The following is a 19,864-nucleotide window of genomic DNA, read 5'->3' on the forward strand; positions in this document are numbered from 1 at the left end:
CGACAAAAGGAATCAATTGACTTGAAAATCTTTGACGATTACACAAATGCCACGTTGACATTGCAAAGAAAAAGGAGATAGTACATGAATACTGTAGTCGGCGATTCAACAAGGACTGAACACTAAACTAAGAAATCCTTTTATGCTTGTGGTGCTGGTAATTCAACAAAAGGAATTAATTGAATTTCTAGAACAACTCGTCCTTGAATTTTACACGAAGGTCACATTGACATCACAACGGAAAAAACAGATACATGAATATTGCAATTGTCTTCTCAAAAAAAGAACTTGCTGTCGTCGATCTCGTGAGGCTGTTCAGATGTTGTGTGCTCACTGTATTGTCGTTTCTTTGTGGTGAACCTGCGTTGGACGGCGGCGCGCCGAACGAGCTGGAGAACAGCAACGCAAGATTCTGGCAGATAACAGAGGCAGAGCGGAGCAGCAGACAAGGGGATCGGGATATTAGGGTTCTTGTTCATCGATGCCCCCTTCCTGGCGGCGGGTTCAGGTCTTTATGCCATCACAAGCCGATGGCTTAGCTTCTGGGCTCGGCCCATTACTGCCGACATCGGTAGCCCAATAGCTTACACGGCCTTCAGGTCCAACACACAGACTCATATATACTAACACACTAGTGGGTCCTGACATCACCTCCCCCTTAAGAGCCAGCTCGCCCTCGAGTTGCTAATGAAGGAAGCTGCTTCTGGATCATCATCATATTCTCCCATGTAGTCCATTCAGTTGGTAGAGAGGACCATTGCACCGGTGCATAAGGATGAAAAGAGTTACCAATAAGTCGAAGTTTAGTTTCCAGTACCTTGGTTGGAGAAGGTATGTCCTCAGTCATCACCAAAGACAGATGTTCATCAGTTGTGACATTAGCTTCTGGTGGAATTGCTTTCTTCAGTTGGGAGACATGCACCACTGGATGAATTTTGCTGGAGACTGGTAATTGCAACTTATAGGCTACTGCAAGTACCAGATAAAGGCCAAAAGTATTTATAACTTAGCTTAGCATAGGATCTTTTTGCCACTTATTGTTGCGCATGAGGTTGTAGTTTTAAGTATACCCAATCACCTACATCAAACTCTCTTTCTGACCTATGCTTGTCAGCTTGTGCCTTCATTCTTTGTTGAGCTCTCACCAAGTGTTGCTGTATCAGTTGGGTCATAGCATTTCTGTCATGTAACCACTGTTGCAGATCTGGGATAGTACATGTATCTGTGGAAGTGATGCCAAAGTGTCTAGGTTTGTTAGCATACAACACTTCAAAAGGTGTTGCACCATGAGATGAGTGGTAGGTTGTATTATACCAATATTTAGCTAAGGCCAACCACTAAGACCATTTAGTTAGACAATCATGTATCAAGCACTATTTCTAGACATTGGTTTAGTCTTTCGGTTTGTCCATCTATCTGTGGGTGGTAGGAAGAGCTCATATTCAGGGTGGTTTCAGAGAGCTTAAACAACTCTGGCCAAACAGCACTTGTGAACACCCTATCTCTATCTAAAATTATTACTTGGGGAAGGCCATGCAGTTTGTAAATGTTGTTGAGGTATGCTTGAGCTACTGTTAAGGCAGTGTAAGGATGTGACATAGGTATAAAATGAGCATATTTGAAGAACTTGTCTATGACCACCAATATTGTGTCAAAAGATTTGGATTTTGGTAGGCCTTCTATGAAGTCAAGGCCGACAGTGTGCCATGACTGTTCAGGTATAGGTAATGGTTGTAGAAGACCAGGAAGCCTATTGTGCTCAGTTTTGGCTTTTGCACATACCTCACAATTTGAGATGTATTTCTGGATATCACTCTTCATGTGGGCCAGGAGAATAGGGCCTTGATCTTGTGGTAAGTTGCTATGGAATCATTGTGACCCCTCCAGTCCACTTGCATGCAGGGCTAACATGATAGCTTGATGAGCTTCGCTTTGAGATCCCAACCATATTATACCTTTGTGTCGAATGACACCATCCACCAATGAATATACTTTTTCATTTGAGCTAGTCAAGCTGAGTTCCTGTAGCAGCTGTTGTGCTTGTGGGTCTTGCTGATAGGCTTCAACCACCACTTCTAACCATTTAGGTGTACAAACTGAGACAACACTAATTTTGTTGCACTGTTGTCTTGATAAGGCATCGACAGCCTTATTTTCAAGACCCTTTTTGTACTGGACTTTATATTGTAGTTCCAGTAACTTGACAAAGGCTTTCTACTGCATATCCTGGTGCAGCTGTTGTTCTCCCAAATGGACCAAGCTCTTGTGATCTGTTGCTATAGTGAATTGTTTATGTTGAAGGTATGGTCTCCATTTGGTGATTGCCAAGATCACAGCCAAGTAGTCTTTCTCATACGTTGACAGCCCTTGAGCCTGCTGACCCAATGCTCTATTGATATAGGAAATATGGTGCCCTTGCTGCATAAGAACTGCCCCAATTCCTATGCCTGAGACATCTGTTTCAACCACAAACTCTTTAGTGAAGTCTGGTAAGGCAACTACTGGGGCAGTGACCATTGCCTTTTTGAGAGTCTCAAAACTTTACTGGTGTGGAGGAGTCCAGACAAAGGGTGTGTTCTTCTTGAGAAGATCATTTAGTAGCCTACTCAGCAGTCCATAGTACTTTATAAATTTTTTGTAATACCCAGACAGACCTAGAAATCTTCTTAGGTGCCTTGCATCTGTTGGAAATGGCCAATCCTGGATTGCTTATATTTTTACTAGGTCAGTTGAAACTCCCTGTGCACTGATTATATGGCCTAGGTACTCCAAACTTTGCTATGCAAATGAACACTTGGAATGTTTAAGGAACAACTTATGTTGGTGGACGATTTCAAATACCTATTGCAGGTGCTGCACATGCTCTTCTAATGTGTGAATGTATATTAGGATGCCATCTACAAATACCAAGATACACTATCTAAGCAGGGGTTGGAAGATTGTGTTCATTAGGTTCATTAGTGCTTGAAATGCTTCCGGTGCATTTCTCAGCCCAAATAGCATAACTCTGAATTCCCAATGACCATGGTAAGTGTCTTTGCTTCATCCTCGGGTAGCAATTTGATCTGGTGATGGCCTAATCTCATGTCCAGTTTGGTGAACCATGAGGCCCCTTTTAACTCATCCAGCAATTCATCCACTATTGGTATGAGGTACTTATTCTTCACAATTATGACATTGAGTTGCCTGTAATTGATGCAGAATCTCCAAGTTTCATCTTTCTTCTTGACTAGAAACACCGGAGAGGCGAAAGGCCTAGTGCTGGGTTTGATAACTACATTCAAGAGCATGTCCTTTACTTGCCTTTCGATCTCGTCTTTTTGAGTTGGGGTGTACCGATATGGTTTCATATTCACTGGTTTGACTCCAGGTAAGAGAGGAATATGATGGTCAAACTCTCTACTTGGAGGCAACCTGTTGGTTCCTTGAATAGATCAGAATTTTGATTGACCAGTTCCTAAATTTGAGGAGGTATGGTTGTTGTAGATTCAGTTGTAATTAGAGAAAATTGGACTCATTGTGCCACTCCGCCTTTCCTCAGTAAGCCTTTCAAAATAAGATGTGCAGTTTTTGACCACCTGCAACACTATCCTCTTCCCTTGATGAGTGAATCTCATTCTCTTTCTCTTCCAGTGCATCCACATGGGGCTGTAGCCTTCTAGCCAATCCATTCCTAGTATTATATCATAATATGGCAGGTCCAACACTCTAATAGATGTGGTGAATGTGTTGCCCTAGACCCACCAGGTGAGATCAGGAACCTGTGCTGTGCTGGTCAATTTTTCTCCACTGGCCATAGGGACCTGAACAGATAGAGCTAGTTCTGTGCGTAACTTCAACTGCTCCACAGTTTTTGAGCTGATGAACATTGATGAGCTTCCCGAGTTAATCAATATGAGCACATCTTGAATGTCTATCTTCCCTTGAACTCTGTTTGTCTTCTTTCCTTAAACACCATTTGCAGCACATAAGGATAGATCTAACAATTCCTCCTCACTGTCTGACTCTTCTTCAGAAGCTTCATCATTCAGTTCAACTTGCATGACTTGCAGTAATTCCTCCATCACATGAAGAGGAACGTGGGTCGGGCATTTATGACCCCGGTTCCATTTTTCTCCACACTTCATGCATAACCCCATCTTCCTGCGTTGTGTCATCAACTCTTGTAGTTTATCATCATGATGCATCTTGCTGTTGTTGGGCTTCGTTTCAGCCACAAGTGATGCCCCCAAGACACCTAACATGGAGTTGTTGTCGATGTAGAGGGTTTATCACTGAACTTGTTATGCCCTCTAGAATTCCTGGAAAAATATCTTCTCTGCGAGAGCTCCAATACTTCAGCCTGCATTAAAGCAAGGGATGCAGCAGCATCAACAGTTTGAGGCTGATATAATTATATTGCAGATTTAATCTCTGGTTTCAAGCCATCTATGAATCTTTTGCCGAACAACACATCATCATATTTATTGTTGTGCAACAAGACTTTATGCCTAATTTGCTCAAATTTCTTTAGATACTCCTCAACAACGCCTACTTTCTTAAGATTTAGCAACTCACGCATGAAATGGTTATGCAAGTCCCTTCCAAACTTTTGGTTAATGGCAACACACAGTTCTGCCCAACTACTAATAGTATGACTAGCTTCATACGGACCCGGAGGGAAAGTCTTGTCTCGTGGCCTTGCGGAGCGGCGGGACAGGGGCCAAATGGTCAACGCAAGTACTACCCCATGACTGCTAGTGTGTGTGGCGTAGCAGTCAGACTGCCACTGCCACCCCCTCGGCACATGTCAGATGTGGGGCCAGGGCTGGCGCGTATAAGATGTGGGGCCGAGGCTGGCCATTGCGACACGGCGCGCAAGCGCAGCTCTACGCCTCTACCGCTGCCAAGGCGTATGATCAACATCCACTGCTCCCCATCCCATCCCATCCCATCCACCACAATCCTGCCATGAGCTACATGAGTAGGAAATGCAGGCAGAAATGGCCAATGGCTTGAATCCTTGTTGTTTTGCTGCTACGGATGCTGTTGTTGAAAAAGAATAGCATAGTTTTCCAAGTACGTCGACGGTAATTAGGAGTTCAAGCTCACGATTAGAATGACTGAGTATAATGGGTTTATTTGGCCGGCCGGTGAGGCGAGCCACCTTCGTGAAACAAATCGGGATTCCCATTTCTGAGAACAAAAGCCCTCGCACCTTCGTGATAGTCCTAGGAAGGCTAGCACATGCGATTCCCTATCTCAGATAGTACAAATCCATACAACACAGAAATATAGAGTAGCAACACGATAAATATATTTTAAATGTCGAGTACATCACTTCGGCACATGCCGATACAATCCAACAGGAGTGAATCATGAAAGGTAAAACATCTACGTAGCGGAAACATGTAGCGTAGTGAACACCATCTCCAGAGGCAACTTGAGCGAGGGACCAACCCTAGTCTTCCCATCCGTGGTAGTCGAAGTCGTAGTCGAGCTCTAATCCTGAAAAGCCACCATCTCCCCGAGAAGCGGGTAGGCCATGTCAACTCCCAATAGCAGCAAGCTAAGGAAACGAGGGGAAAATGCTATATGCATGGATAACCTATATATGGCTGTAGTAGGTTATGCAGCAGCAGCAGCAATCAAAGATGCATTAAAGCAATATAATCTCCAAGGCGCACACCTCAAGTTAAGAAAGTCATCACAAATCACCAGATCCTTCACCCAAGAATCCAGCACCCAAACACTCTAGGCGATGTGAGAGCTCCCATCCCCTCACATCTCAACGGCAAACACCGACTTATCTCAAAAGAGGGGAGGTAGAAGAGTAATAAAAGTCTAGTCAGAAGTAGTGGTAGTCAACAGTACTATCCATAACCAGTGGACATGGACTATAGCTATAACTTTATACACTCTGCAGAGGTTGTACAACTGTACCCACCCGGAAGGAGCTTGAATGATAGCTAGTCGTCCAAACCCCACTTAATGGCTGGAGCCTTAGTAAGTGGATAGCACTCTCCTGCTTGCTCGAGTCTAATACTGTCTTCAACTGCAGAGCACATCATCACCAGTTGAAGACCTCGAAGCTATGAAACCTACCCAAGCCGGGGCACAGTCTGGTCAGAGCAGGTCAACGCCTCGTCTCCTTACACCGATCACCCTTATCTGGCTGCAGGCTTAGCACCATCCACTACTAGTCTCGGACCAAACCCCACCCATAATGTGAGCGAACGGTATGTACATAAATAGATACTGTGACTGGTGGTAAACTGACTCGGTCCTTAGAGGTCGAGAGCGAGCGCTCAACTCCAAAGTATGTGCTGAAGCACCTGCAACGTACAAGTACGCCACCTGCTCCTCAGTGTCAAGCAAGGTACCCGCCACAGGCACAAGGGAGTGGAGAGAGACTAGAAAGCTCTCTCCTAGCTAGGCACTCCTCGGTACCAACCGCAGCTCACTCCCACCAAAACACGTCAAGGGATCGCATGCACCCAAAACACACGCGAGAGTGTACAAGGAATCCTATCACCAAATCCATGGCATATGCCCATCCATAACTCAAAAGCATGTATATGGATAGTAAGGTGGACTAGTTAGGGGTCTGTAGCTAGTCCACAAGTAGGTAGTCAAGGAAGACAGGATAAACGATTATCAAGGCATGGCTAAAAAATTGGCTATGCATTTAATCATCATCTAAGCATCATGAGTAGAGCGCTAGCACTAAGCATGCATAGAATCTATATGATTGGGAGTGACATGACACCTTATATGTTGTCGTAGGGGTCCTCCTCATTGTAGTCGGGGTCTTAAGAGTCCTCCTGGTCGTAGCTCGAGTCTGAACCAAATGAGATATGACGTAATATAAATTTATCGGCATTACATCTAGGAAAAAAACTTCAAGAAAGCCAAGTTTAGATGATCCACGTATAGCCCCTGCGCTCCCCTGCAATTATTATAAAATAAGGTTATAATAAGCATTTTCCTAATTAATTGTCACTGCCACTAGAATTTTAGAACTATCTATTTATTAGTCCTTAAAGCGAACATAATCACCACTGCCACACCCAAGGTGTGTGGGCTCCATCAGATACTTGCGCTCCAGCTTCCTAACGCCCATATTAATATCATTCCTCATGTTGGTGAGAACGTCACGCTTGACCTTAAGGAAATCGCTGTTGAACTCTGTCAGAGCCTTTTGCTCGAGCTCTTCCTGGGCCTTCAGCGTTTCTGCGAAGCGGTAGCCACCTGTAGGAGCGGAACTGCCTGGGGACGAGGCCTCCAGAATGAGACTTCGGATGTTGTCGATGTGCTTGTCCAGATCTGCTTCCTCAATAGGCTGCAATTCTAAAGCGTCCCCACATCAGCGGAGACTAAATGTGATGCAAATATCAGTCCCAGGAGGCTGATAGCACATTTATTCAACAGATAGTTCAGTTACCGTACAACTCCCAAGGGAGTGGGCGTGAAAGCCATGCCACGATAAGAAGCAAGTAAATAACAGTGGCTAACCAAGCGACTGCCAAAAGACAGCACTTGGGACTACACGGCAGCAGAAGCATCTTGTGAAGGCCAACACCACAGGCAGCGTTGGGTGCGGACACAACCTCCTACTCAAACTCCTCGGCGATGAAGTCCGGGCCTTCCTCTGTAGCAACGAAGCAAGGGTGAGTACAAAAGTACTCAACAAGTCCAACCCCATCCACGGAGGGGGATACAATCAAGTATATGCACATGATAGTAGTAAGGATAGGCTAAGGTTCATTTGCAATAAAGCTAGATTTTCATCACATGCACGGGTTTGTTTTCAAAAGAGTTTTTTTCTGGTAAAGCTTTTCCTTTAGTAACCGAACATTGAGTGGGGTTGACCCTACACAAAGGATCCAAATTTTAGTGCTATCGGACTCTCCGTCCGCCATAGCTCACGGTACAACTGCCGGACACTTCCAAAATTCAACACACACACACCATGAAACCATCCATCCCCATGTGCTAGTTATGTGACCAAGCCGTAACTCGTCCAATGCCGTGGACACGGCTACCCGGATAGGTTTTAACTCTGCAGAGGTTGTACACTTTTCCCACAAGTAGGGTACCGCAGCACAATCACCTTAGTACCGGTGCAGATCCTAACAAAGCCATTACCCACCTTAGCTAAGACTGACTAGTCAACACGGAAGCATCCAAGAGGTTAACAACCTATCCACGAGGCCGTAACCGGGACCTAAGCCACAAAGATCTTACACCTTTTCCATGGGCTCCCGTTGCTCACCAGCTCACCCGAAGACTAACAGTTTAGCTAGTGGGATTTATGCTAAGCCGTTGCCCATACAACGGCCGAGTGGTTGCACGATGGTTGAATTAGGCTAGATGACACATCAACTCGGTCCTTAACCATGACAAGATGGATATCTCCCAAGTTTGCTCAACCACTAAGGTACGAGCCCAACATTCTGGCATTTCACACAAGAAACACCCATCCATCTCATCTACGCATTCCTTGCCTTTATACCCGAAAACCCATTTTCTCATTTGAAAACACTCACACATTTATTCTCTAAATAAACCATTGTAGTCATGATTGAAGTTGAGTAACGAGTTCCTAAGCATTCTAGCAGTAATTATCATCTAAACAGAGCAAATCATATTTAGAGATAAATATAGGACAACAAGGAATATTCATAACAATCAAGGGGTGGCTATCCAACCATGTCTTGCAATAAAAACAATATGCACTTTTATAAAATAGGCCGATAGGTTGTGTTTGAAAAACTAGGAATAAATATGCATCAAAGGGTGAGATTGGACTTGCCGTCCTCAAAGCCTTCCGGGAGTTCCGCCTCGTGCTGCTGGTCCTCGGGCTCGGGCTCGCGGTCAAACTCCTCCTCATGCTCCTCCTCAAGTACTCTGCGGTCTAGTGGGGGCCGGCGGCAGTGTGTAGTGCGGGGGCCGGGTCGCGGAGCGCAGCGCGGGGGGCGGCGCAGGAGGGGCCGGAGGCGGGGCTCGGCGGCGGTAGGCTCAGGGGCCCGGCACGGGCCGGCCACCGGGGGCGGCGCGCAGCCCGAGGGCGCCGGCACGGCTGGTGGTCCCGCATGGCCGGGCCGAGCGGCGGGGGCCCCGAGCACGCGGGGGCCGGGGGCGACACTAGGAGTATGGCGCTAGGAGGATGGCGCCGGGGTAGCGTGCGCCAGGAAGAAGAAGGAGAAAGAAGAAAGAAGAAGGAAGAAGAAGAAGAAAGGGAGAAAGAGAAGAAGAAAAAGAAAAGGAAAAGGGATCGGTGAAAACGAGAAAAAGGAAGGGGAAACCGGCGGCGATTGCGACACGCGGTCGGAGCACGCGTGGCGGTCTGTTGACCGACACGCAGCGAAAATTACGGGAGGGGATAAAATGATGGTTGTCGGCTTTGGATGCCGGGACGGCGAAATCGACGGGAAGATTTTGGGTTTTCAAGAGCTCAACGGTAAAAAGATTTTGAAAGCAATTTTTAGCGGGTGATTTAAGGTGGTGATTTTTGCGGATGTTACAAATTCCAAACCAATTCAACACCCAATCATCCCAAAACAAATACCAGAACAAATCTGAATCGCAACCTCCCTCTCCCAAAAATCCTAGTAGACCCCAATCACACCAAATTTACCGAAATTGCATGAATGCACCTCGTCTACGTTGACCTCAAAGTCATCATGCGATCCCAAATCAATTCAACCCAAGCCATCTAACAAATCTGAACTGCCACCCCCACACACCAATAGACCCGATTGCACCAATTTTACCAAAATTGTGTGAAATGTACCTCATCTACATTGTCCCTACCGTCCCAAACAAATTCAATCCCCACACATGACTCATCCCACATAAATCCCAAAACAAATCCGAGTTCAACGCCCTGACCACTATCCCCAATAGAACCAATCACACCAAATTTACCAAAATTGCGTAAAATGTACCTCATCAACATCCAGGTAAGTGGGAGGGCCCTCCTGGAACGACTTGGGCTCATAGGAGAGGGAGAGTCCAGGACCTCCCGCTGCGAGCACCACATCCATGTGGTCGATCGAATCGACTAGTTCGTCGAGCTTCGGATCCGAATTGTCCACCAGGCACCGCAGCTCATCGAGCTTCTGGTTCACGAAGCAGAAGGTGTCGTCCTTTCCGGCCAGTAGCTCGGCGTTTGAGAGGACGCCATAGCCACCCCCATTGGTGACGACCCTCCACACCCTCCTAGCTTCATGTAGCGGTGCATCCTCCTTGATGAAGAACTCCTGCTCCAGGCTGACGTCCGCGTCCCTCATGATGAGTCAGCATGACTGGTGTGGTGAGCGACGGGAAGGTCGGATCGGGTGGAGATGGGGGCTCTGGAGAAATTTGAATTTGGGGGCACGAGGTCGGTAGGAGGGGGGAGACGGGGGACGCTCGGGCGAAATTTGAATTTGGGAAAAAGAGGAGATGCACAAGCGCGACGATGCCCTTGTGTTTGGATGGAATGTATATTGGTTATATATGTGAGCGTCTGGCTGGCTTTGGAGGTCTGAGCTAGCCGCTAGGTGGGCTACTCGGGTCACTTGGGCTTTAGACTGGCCCAGCAGCTACCCAACCATCATCATCGTCTTTTTATTTTTTCCAATTATTGAGATTCAACTTTTTCTAAAAAAAATATATATTAAGATACAACTAATTTAAATTCGAATTTAAAGGTAAAAAATTAGATTCAAATAAAAAGACCATTAGTGGAGATGGGCTCATGGGCATCCATCCTGCTTGAACCGCATTGCGGTAGGCCCTACAACCAAAGTACCCAACTATCACCTTCACAAGTACAGTATACTGTATACGTAACTTTGCATAAACCCACTGGCGGACCCAAGGCCCGGCGAGGCTGGCCAGGCTCCATCTGTGCGCCAGTGATGATCCAATGAGAGAGAGGTTCTCCGGGCAAAAAAAATACAGTGGGCCATTTGGCTGTCCAACTCAAACACGTAGAGCTGGAGATATCGACCACACGGGAAGCCTCCCTCGACAGCTTTTCGTCATGCATGCATGGGGGCATCAGGCGAGCATGCTAGACTGCTAGCTGCGGCCGGGAGCTCGGCGGCGTCGACGCTCTGATCTTGAGCGCGTGCGCAGGTTCCAAATAATTGATCATTTAATTCTCTGGTTCTCAAATCTCAAGCTCGGCCAAGGTGGCAATTGAATTTTGATTTGTTATACTTGATTGATGGATAATTGGATAATCACTTCTCCAGTAGTGTTGTATTTACTTATTATCCATGGTTTGATATATTAATGCGACCGGAATATAGGGGTGGGGGGAGAAGAAAATGATTTCTCATATAAGAAATCATGTCCATGCGAGAAACAAGAAAGGAGGAGGAGAGGGGAAAGAAGAGAGAAGAGTTTACCTTCTACATCCAAAACATCATGATCTACGAACCCTTTTTTTGCATTTGATATCTTCCCTTTAAGTGTTTGATTCAAGAGTGAAAGAAATTTAGCGAAAAAACAAGTCTAGGGGAGACTATAGATTTCAAACACGAGGGATTACAAGAACTTGGTCCAAGAAAGGGAGAAAAATGACATTAGAATAAGGTGAAACCGTATGTCCATCTTGATCAGGAGGGGGTTTAATTAAGTCGGTAAGAGCAAGGTATGATGAACGAATTTCATTTCTTTAAGTTGTATTTATTACATATTTCAATTAGAATATGCTTTTTTTTGCTCTTGCATTACATCAAGCAAATAGTTGCATTTAAATTATATTATTCTCTTATTTAGGTTGTATTATTATCATTAATCACAAAAAAGAGATGGTAAGGAAAATTGATCTAGCAAGACCATAGTGATTTATATGATGGGCCCGCCTAGCGAGTGGTGGAGGTGAATCCACCATCAAGACTTCATCAAAACCGTCATCGGAGTCGATCTCCACTCTCCAGAGAATGGTTGGTGCTGGGGAGGAGCGGGCGCCCGGCGCTAATATAATGGCGGCGGCGGGTTGGGCCGGGCACGGAATGGCAATGACGGACTACGCAGCATCGCCGGCGGCCCGGGCAACGGACGGCCTCCAGCTATGGTCAGGTGGAGGAAGCCGCGCCCGATTCGAGACAATTGAAACTTGGTATACATTACTGTATTGCCGTAATCAGCCTTGTTCTTTTTGGTCAAAAACAGTATAGATACATCTATATATATCGTTTATGAACATTACACAAACAGGGCCAACCAACAAACAAACTAAAACCTCCTTTTTGGCAACATGTTTCCACAGGATTGCGTGCCCCTCCTGCTTCCATTTCGCGAAGAAGAATGGTACCCACCTACTGCATGGCTTTTTTTTAGCAACTGAAAAGGTGTGTATGGCCTCAGTGGACGGCAGCGGCGAGCCTTGCTCTCAAGTCCTTCCGTAGGATCTTGCCGGAAGGGTTCTTGGGGATGAAGTCGGTGAAGAAGACCTTGTGGATCTTCTTGTAGAACACCACCTGCAGCGCAGCATTGTGTGAGATTTCAGTCATGAGGTCCAACAGCTCTGGCTTTTGTTCAGTTCAATTGGAAACATAGGAAGAACATGGTACTGCTTTTACCTCCTTGGCAACAAATTGCTTGATCTCATCCTCGGTGAGTTCAGACCCTTCTGTCCGCACGATGAAGGCGACCGGGATTTCACCAGCGAGATCATCCTTCATTCTGATAGAACATATCAGGAAAATTTTCAGAATTCAGCCCATGAATTTGGCAGCACATAGTGCTGGTTCCACCTGAACACATCGATCGTCAACTTACGATACGACGGCGGCGTCCTTGATCTCCGGGTGCGTGATGAGGAGTGCCTCAAGCTCGGCCGGCGGCACCTGGAACCCCTTGTACTTGATGATCTCCTTCAGCCTGTCGACGATGAAGATCTCGTCGTCGTCGTCGACGTAGCCGATGTCCCCGGTGTGCAGCCAGCCGTCCTTGTCGATGGTGTTCTTCGTCGACTCCGGGTCGTTCAGGTAACCTGAATGAGTCGACATCACATCACAGGAATAGTCAGCTTGAAAGAACCTTTATCACTGGAGCTCTGAGCGATAGAACAGATTCGGTAAATGGCAGAAACTGCCAGGCAATTCAGAGGTGGAGAGAAAGCAAGACATCGCCGGAAAGATTCTGTGTCGCTACCACATTCCATCGAAGCTATGGTTCGGTTTGGTCAGACAGGCTGTTCAGGAGAGAAAAAGTTCAGAATCGACTTGTCTGAACTGTGACGCAAACCAATGTTTGCTCACCCAACCGGACCTTTCTCTGAATCGCGTGATGGATCACCAAACATTGTTTGCTACCGTTTTGAGGTTGAAGCCATAGCGAGGTACGCACCATTTCTTTTTCTGATTGGTCTGCAAGTTGTTGGACCGCTCGACGTCGGAGGAGACAGGAGAGAACGGCCATGACTCTGCACCAGACGCGATGCGATGCCGTCCTCGCACTCGAACGTTAAGTACCAACTAGGCAACTAATCATGTATTCATAACTTCATGATTAGGTAGACCAAGAACCTAACCGGCTGCCGTTTGAAAAGTTGAGAAGAAAAGTTTCCCGGAAAAGAAAAGGAAAGAGAGTTGAGGAGAAAAGCTACTCTGCATCGATCTGTCCTCAACTACTGGTTCCTGAAGCCAGGGCCAGAGTCTGAGACCAGCCGCATTGGACATTGTCACATTGGCTGGCTCCTGATGTCACGCTCAACGCACGCCGCACTTTGGCTTGGTCGTTGGTCCACCACCATTCGTGACCGACGTGAAACCTTCACAACCCACCATGGCCATCTCTCCCCAAAGTTTGACTTCCCTACTGCTAGTGCTACTGCTCATCAATGGCGTTGCTGGCCGGACTTCCTTCATCAACCCCATGTGGAGTGGCGGCGGCGGTGGTGGGCCACATGCTTTCCCCGAAGAAAAGAAAAATGGCCCATTTGGATTTGGGAGTTGGATTCCCCGCGATCGTGCCCATGCATGGCCACGATGATGTGCTACTTGGCGGTGTGCCAGCTATCGCGAAACGTTAATGCGCGCGAGCGCGCAGCCCGCCGCGCCAACTACCCCACGCGGCTGGGCCTGTTTGGGAACACCCGTCACATCGGATGTTTGGATGCTAATTAGGAGTATTAAACATAGGCTAATTACAAAACTAATTGCACAAATGGAGTGTAATTCGCGAGACGAATCTATTAAGCCTAATTAGTTCATGATTTAACAATGTGGTGCTACAGTAACCATTTGCTAATGATGGATTAATTAGGCTTAATAGATTCATCTCGCAAATTAGCACAGAGTTCTGCAATTAGTTTTATAATTAGCTCATATTTAATTCTTCTAATTAGCATCCGAACATCCAATGTGACACTGTTAAAGTTTAACACCTCGTATCCAAACACCCCCTAATACGAAACGTGGTGGGGTGGAGGCAGGGAATCCTCCCCCACCAAACCAATCATTAGGATTGGGACTCCACCAACCCAACTAGCGACTAGCGAGCGTGAACACGACCAAGGCACGCCGCGGAGTTTTTCCTCTCTCTTTTCCGGCGAGTGCGTGCCGTGGGCCAGGACCTGAAGCTTGCAACGGCGAATTCACATGGAACTGGTCAACAAGATTTTCCTATGGGCCCCTACTAGACTAATGAATCATCCAAGTGCCCCACCCGCAATTTAAATGGGCGAGTTGCAAGAGTGTCTTTTTTGGGTGATTGTCGCGTGGCCCAATCGCAGAGACCAAACGAATTAGTTGCAATACTACCAGCATTGTAGGAAGTTTGTCCACATCACACCAAGCTGTGCGTGCCTACTTTTCTCTTCTCCCCAAGGTCCAAGGACTCGTGCTCCACTACTTAAGCAAAGGCACCGGGGCCCAGCGCACGTGGGCCCACGTGACAGTTCCGATGCCGTGATCTCAAGTGCCAGGTCAGCGTCAGGAGGTGCCAACTAGGACGGTAACGGCACGAGGTGAACTGAAGCTTGAAAGAACCAGAGGATATGTGCAAAATGTAAGTAAAAAGGGTGGCGACGGCTGAGCTCGGGGCGGGGCGCACGCACCTTTCATGATCTGCTCCCCGCGGATTAAGATCTCGCCGGGCTGGTTCCGGCCGAGGGCCGCGCCGGTGTCGGGGTCGACGATCTTGAGCTCCGCGTTCCGCACCACCGTGCCGCACGACCCGGACTTCACCTGGAACGGCTCCTTGGCGAACGCCAGGCACATCGCCAGCACCGGCCCGGCCTCCGTCATCCCGTACCCCTGTCGAATGAAACAGAGACTCATCAGTAACTGGCAAAGCAAAGTTCCATTCATTCATATGCACAGAAAGAACGAGATGGGCATCTACCAACCTGGCCGAGCACGGCGTTGGGGATCTTGGCCATGAACGCGTCCTGGAGGTCCTTGCCCATGGGGGCGGCGCCGGACATGACCATGCGGATGGATGCGAGGTCGTCGGCGGTGACGCGGGGGCTCTTGGCGATCTCGACCACGATGGGGGGCACGAAGGGCGCGATGGTGATCCTGTGGCGGCGCACCAGGTCGACGAGCGCGCCCAGGTCGAACTTGCGCATGATCACGATGGCGGAGCCCGCCCGGAGCCCCGCCAGGAGCACCGAGTTGAGCGAGTAGATGTGGAACAGCGGCAGCAGGCACAGCAGCACGTCGTCCTTGCTGAAGTACAGGTTCGGGTTCTCGCCGTCAACCTTCATTCATCATCACACGAAAAAAGAGCCCATCGATCAGTTACCAATTCGGCATTCAGAAAGAAATTCAGCATTCAGAAAGCAATCGCAGACGGCAACTCCATCAGAAAGTTCAGAAGAACAATGGTTTGGCGCCAAAGGATCGTCGAGGCACGAATCTCGGCGCAGTTGACTGGTTGTTCGGTGGGGGTGTGGTGGGTCGCACCGTGGGTGCTGGCGCGCAAGCCAACAGATTGACGAAGCGCCGGGCGTAGAACGCCGGATGAATCCAGGCCATTATTTATGAGCCGGCCTACCCTTCTGACACCCAAACTTGTCGGGGCCTGGCGACGCGGGAACGAATGTTCCTTCGGCCATGCTGCCTGACAGGTGGGTCCAGCTGCCCCCACATGGACGCGGATGTCACCCTGTCGGCGGCGGAGCAAGCGGCGGCAAGCAAAGCTCTGCCGTGCCACCGACAGGAAGAGAGGGAAAGAGAGAGGTGGGGGGTCGAATGGATGGCGCACCTGCTGCGCGACGCTGGTGATGAGGCTGCGGTGGGTGAGCATGACGCCCTTGGGGAGCCCGGTGGTGCCGGACGAGTAGGGCAGCGCGACGACGTCGTCGGGGTGGACGTCGGCGTCGGCCTCCAGCTCCTCGGCGCCGATCACCTCGGCGAACTCCACGCATCCCTCGAACCTCCCGTCGACGGTGACGACGGGGATGCCCCGCTCCGCCGCGAACCCGCGAACCTTCTCCACGGCGCAGGCCTCGGTGACGATGAGCCTGGCGCCCGCCGCCTCCGCCTGGCGGTGGATCTCGTGCGGGGTGTAGAATGGGTTCGCCGTCGTGGTGGCGGCGCCCAGCCGCGCCGCGCCGAGGAACGAGAAGGCGAACTCGGGGCAGTTGCGGAGCAGGTTCATGACCACGTCGCCCTTGCCCACGCCCATCCGTCGGAGCCCCGACGCGGCGCGCCGCGTCAGGGACTCCACCTCCGCGTAGGTGTAGGACGCGCCGGTCTGCCCGTCGATCAGGCAGGGGCGCGCCGCCACCTCCCCCATCTTGCCGAAGCAGTAGGCCTGCAGCGACTGGCTGTTGTTGATCTCGATGTCCGGCAGCTTCGACCGGAACACCACCGGCTTCTCCTCCGACACCGGCACCGACACCGCCGCCGCCGACTCGTCCATGGAACCCATCTCTCCGGCGACCGAGCTCTCTCTCCGATGAACTAGCCTTTCAATCGGGTAGGTGACGCTGTGCTACGGGCGATTGGTCGAACGATAGGAAGGAGACGATGGCTGCTGGTGGTGCTCTACTGCTCTGCTAGCTCGCCGGGGCTCGACTCGATCGATCCTCCTGAAGGGCAGAGGACCGGCAGGTGGAGGATTATATACGAGCAGGGGAGGTCAGGGGAGTTGGGGAGTTGGTGAGTGGGGCCCCGTGGGGGATGACGGGTGGGGGCCGGGTGGAAGTGGGAGAGCGGTGGGGGGTGAGGTAGGAGCCTAGGAGGAGCAGGGAGGGAGCTACGGGGTTGGTGAGAGGGAGAGTGGCTGGAGCTGTGGTTCGTTGACTGGGACGGGGGCGCCACGTCAACGTCGTTTACCAACCCCATTAGCAGCGGCGGTGTGGTGGCTTTTACGGAATCGTCCTCCCCGCGACACCAGACGAGGCTGCAATGGTCTCTGCCTCTCTCGATGCGTTCTCATTCCTGCGCGCTGGGGTTGGTGATGGCCATCATCTTTTTGAGGATGTGCTCAAGTTTTCTTGGTAAGAAACTGCGACGGCGTATTGCACTTTTCCCATTGTCTCCGCTCTCCGGGTCTGCGAAGCATATTTTCCTGTTATGGCAGTATGGCACCACCCACCGTCCAGTGCTATTCTTGCTGCGACTCTGTTTGCATGGTCTACTGCAAACGGCCCTATCTTTTCCGGTCAGGTTTTGCCTAATGTAACAATGCAGAAAGTGAAATTCGGAGGAATGTTCGCATCCTTGGTAACTTGTATGTTCAGTGAATCCACTGGTCTCTTTTTAGCAGGACATGATGTAGTACTTCACCTCCGAAATAATCTATTTCCACTTAGGCAAGTTGTACATCTAGTATGACATTGCAACAGTTAATCCTGAATAGAAGTAGCGTGTTTGATTTTGAGAGATAGAACAATCCATCTCATCCAATTCCATCGGGCATTGCCACCCATCTCATCATTCACGGGGAATTTCATCACCAACCAAAAATTCATTGAATTTGGTTTTTATTATGTAATAGAATCTATGTACTAGTCTGAACTTCTTTCTTCTCTTGAATTATATGCCAGCGCTCCTACCGTTTAAGTTAAAAAAATCATTGAATGAAATCATGACAGGGCATCCTATCATGCGTTCTAATATGTCAAAAGCAAGCATTCCATAAACACGCGATAAATACTCCCTCCATCCTAAATTGTAAGTCGTTCCAAGAATCTTGGAGAGCCAAAGTATCTCAAGTTTGACCAAATTTATATGATAATATAATAATATTTATGATGTTAACTAAGTATCGTTAGATTCTTCATCAATTGTATTTTCATAGTACATATTTGATGTCATAAATTTTTATAATTTTCTCTATAATTTTGGTTAAACTTGAGATGCTTTGACTCTTCAAGATTCTTGGAATAACTTGCAATTTAGAGGGCCTGTTTCCGTCGCCAGCTGTGACAGGCTCCTGAGTCGTTTTATAGAGCCATTTGTGCTGAGACAGTGCCACCTAAACCTCAAGGGCAGGCCAGTCATTTCGCCCCCCTACTATGGATGAACCGCTCCAAACGCCAGACCCGGCCCAGCGGGTTCACCTACCACGGACCGGAGCATCCCTGCAAACCTTTTTGCTGAGTTCGGTTGGACCGGGACGACTCGAAGTGACGTCACGCCGACGCAAGACAGGCAGCACGACTGCACTAGGAGCCCCGGACGCGGACGGGGGGCAGCAGGCCGGTGCGGTGCGCCGCGCCAGAGCGCGCCCGTTACCCTGCCTTGTGGGTCCCGGCGGCGAGTGCGGTACCCAGATGGGGAAACCGGAAAGGCAGCGGGCGGGCGTAGTGGGCGGATGGGCGGTTGGGGTGTGGTGTGTTGCCATGTTGGTGTTGGTGGAAAGCTGGTCCAGGTCCAATCCCGGCCGTCCAAGTCCGACAAAGCTGTGCGTGCGTCCAAGTGCAAACCACGGCGACGCGGACGCACGGTGGGTTGTTGGGCGGGCCCGGGTGCCCAAGGCCCTTTCCGACCTCTCCGTATACGTTAACCGTATCTTGGCACGCTGTAGCAATCGACGGCCACGAGGTCGTTGGCTCCTACGTACGTACGGGCGCAGTTGGTGCGGGAGAACCTGTAGCGCTGCTGCCTTCCCTGTCGCCATTCACATTGACGCAGGTAGCATAAAAATTAAGCCTTTTATCAGGCCATCATTTGGCACATGTTGCCTTCCTAAGGTTTGGTGAACGTGCGCGCGATGCAAATGCAGCGGGGGGCAGGTGCGCATGACAACGATCATGAGCTTGCGTTGGACGACGAATCGGAAACGATGATGGATACTACTAGTGTGCCTTGTAAAATGTACAAACCGTACTCTAATATTGCGAAACCTTCCAGCAGGTCGCATGGACCCCTCCAGCATTTCCTGGCTGTCCACGCTCGCCACCGGAGCATGAGGAGACGAGACGGCGCAGCCGCCCGCGCGCGCGCAAGCCTGGAGAACGAACCCTCCCTCTCCCCCTCGGTCCGTCGCGCCACCTAACACGCCGGAGTCGCGTCGCTCAATCATGCGGGTTAATCATGGCCTAAACACATTAGCTTGACTCCTTCAAACGGTTCTATAATCTGCCCCGCGTCCTCACGAGCTCCTTTCTGCTCGGCGAGTTCCACTGTCCCCGAGTTTAAAATGGTTGGGCACAACCGAAAAGACAAAAAAATCACGCACCCTTTTTTGTTTTTTTAAAAACCAATCGGCAACGTTGTTCACGGCGTCGTTCGATTATTTCTTATGGAGCATGTATGTGGCTGACAGCGTGGCGTGCGCGCGCGACGAGATTAAGGGGCGTGGATCGCATGCTCGATGGGGGTCGCCGTTCCTTTTTATCTGTCGTTCGGGAAGCGTGCCCACCCTGCCATCTGCTGGGGTATTCCTTTGAGGCAAACAGTTGTCCACATGACAAACATAATTCATC

At 49.3% G+C, this 19,864-nt stretch overlaps 1 protein-coding gene across 1 annotated transcript; it reads right to left on the reverse strand.

Annotated features, from left to right (window-relative positions):
- Window positions 1-12,087: 12,087 nt before the first annotated feature.
- Window positions 12,088-17,023, reverse strand: LOC101769243 (probable 4-coumarate--CoA ligase 3). The gene is made up of 6 exons (XM_004951660.4): window positions 16,192-17,023; window positions 15,332-15,685; window positions 15,041-15,239; window positions 12,760-12,973; window positions 12,561-12,663; window positions 12,088-12,458 (listed from the first exon to the last, which is right to left on the reverse strand). The coding sequence occupies exons 1-6, from the start codon at window positions 16,858-16,860 to the stop codon at window positions 12,342-12,344; spliced, it is 1,656 nt and encodes a 551-aa protein (XP_004951717.1). The 5' UTR covers window positions 16,861-17,023; the 3' UTR covers window positions 12,088-12,341.
- Between the last annotated feature and the right edge of the window lie 2,841 nt (window positions 17,024-19,864).

Source organism: Setaria italica, chromosome I (genome assembly GCF_000263155.2).
Source record: "Setaria italica strain Yugu1 chromosome I, Setaria_italica_v2.0, whole genome shotgun sequence".
In the NCBI taxonomy this organism is placed as follows: Eukaryota; Viridiplantae; Streptophyta; class Magnoliopsida; order Poales; family Poaceae; genus Setaria; species Setaria italica.

Excerpts from the sequence above, each read along its gene's own strand:
- LOC101769243 (XM_004951660.4), bottom strand. The coding sequence starts at position 16,860 with ATGGGTTCCATGGACGAGTCGGCGGCGGCGGTGTCGGTGCCGGTGTCG. Across the intron at positions 12,974-15,040 it reads CGGGGAGCAGATCATGAAAG|GTTACCTGAACGACCCGGAG; the intron begins GTGCGTGCGCCC and ends CGACTCATTCAG. Across the intron at positions 12,459-12,560 it reads AGCAATTTGTTGCCAAGGAG|GTGGTGTTCTACAAGAAGAT; the intron begins GTAAAAGCAGTA and ends GCTGCGCTGCAG.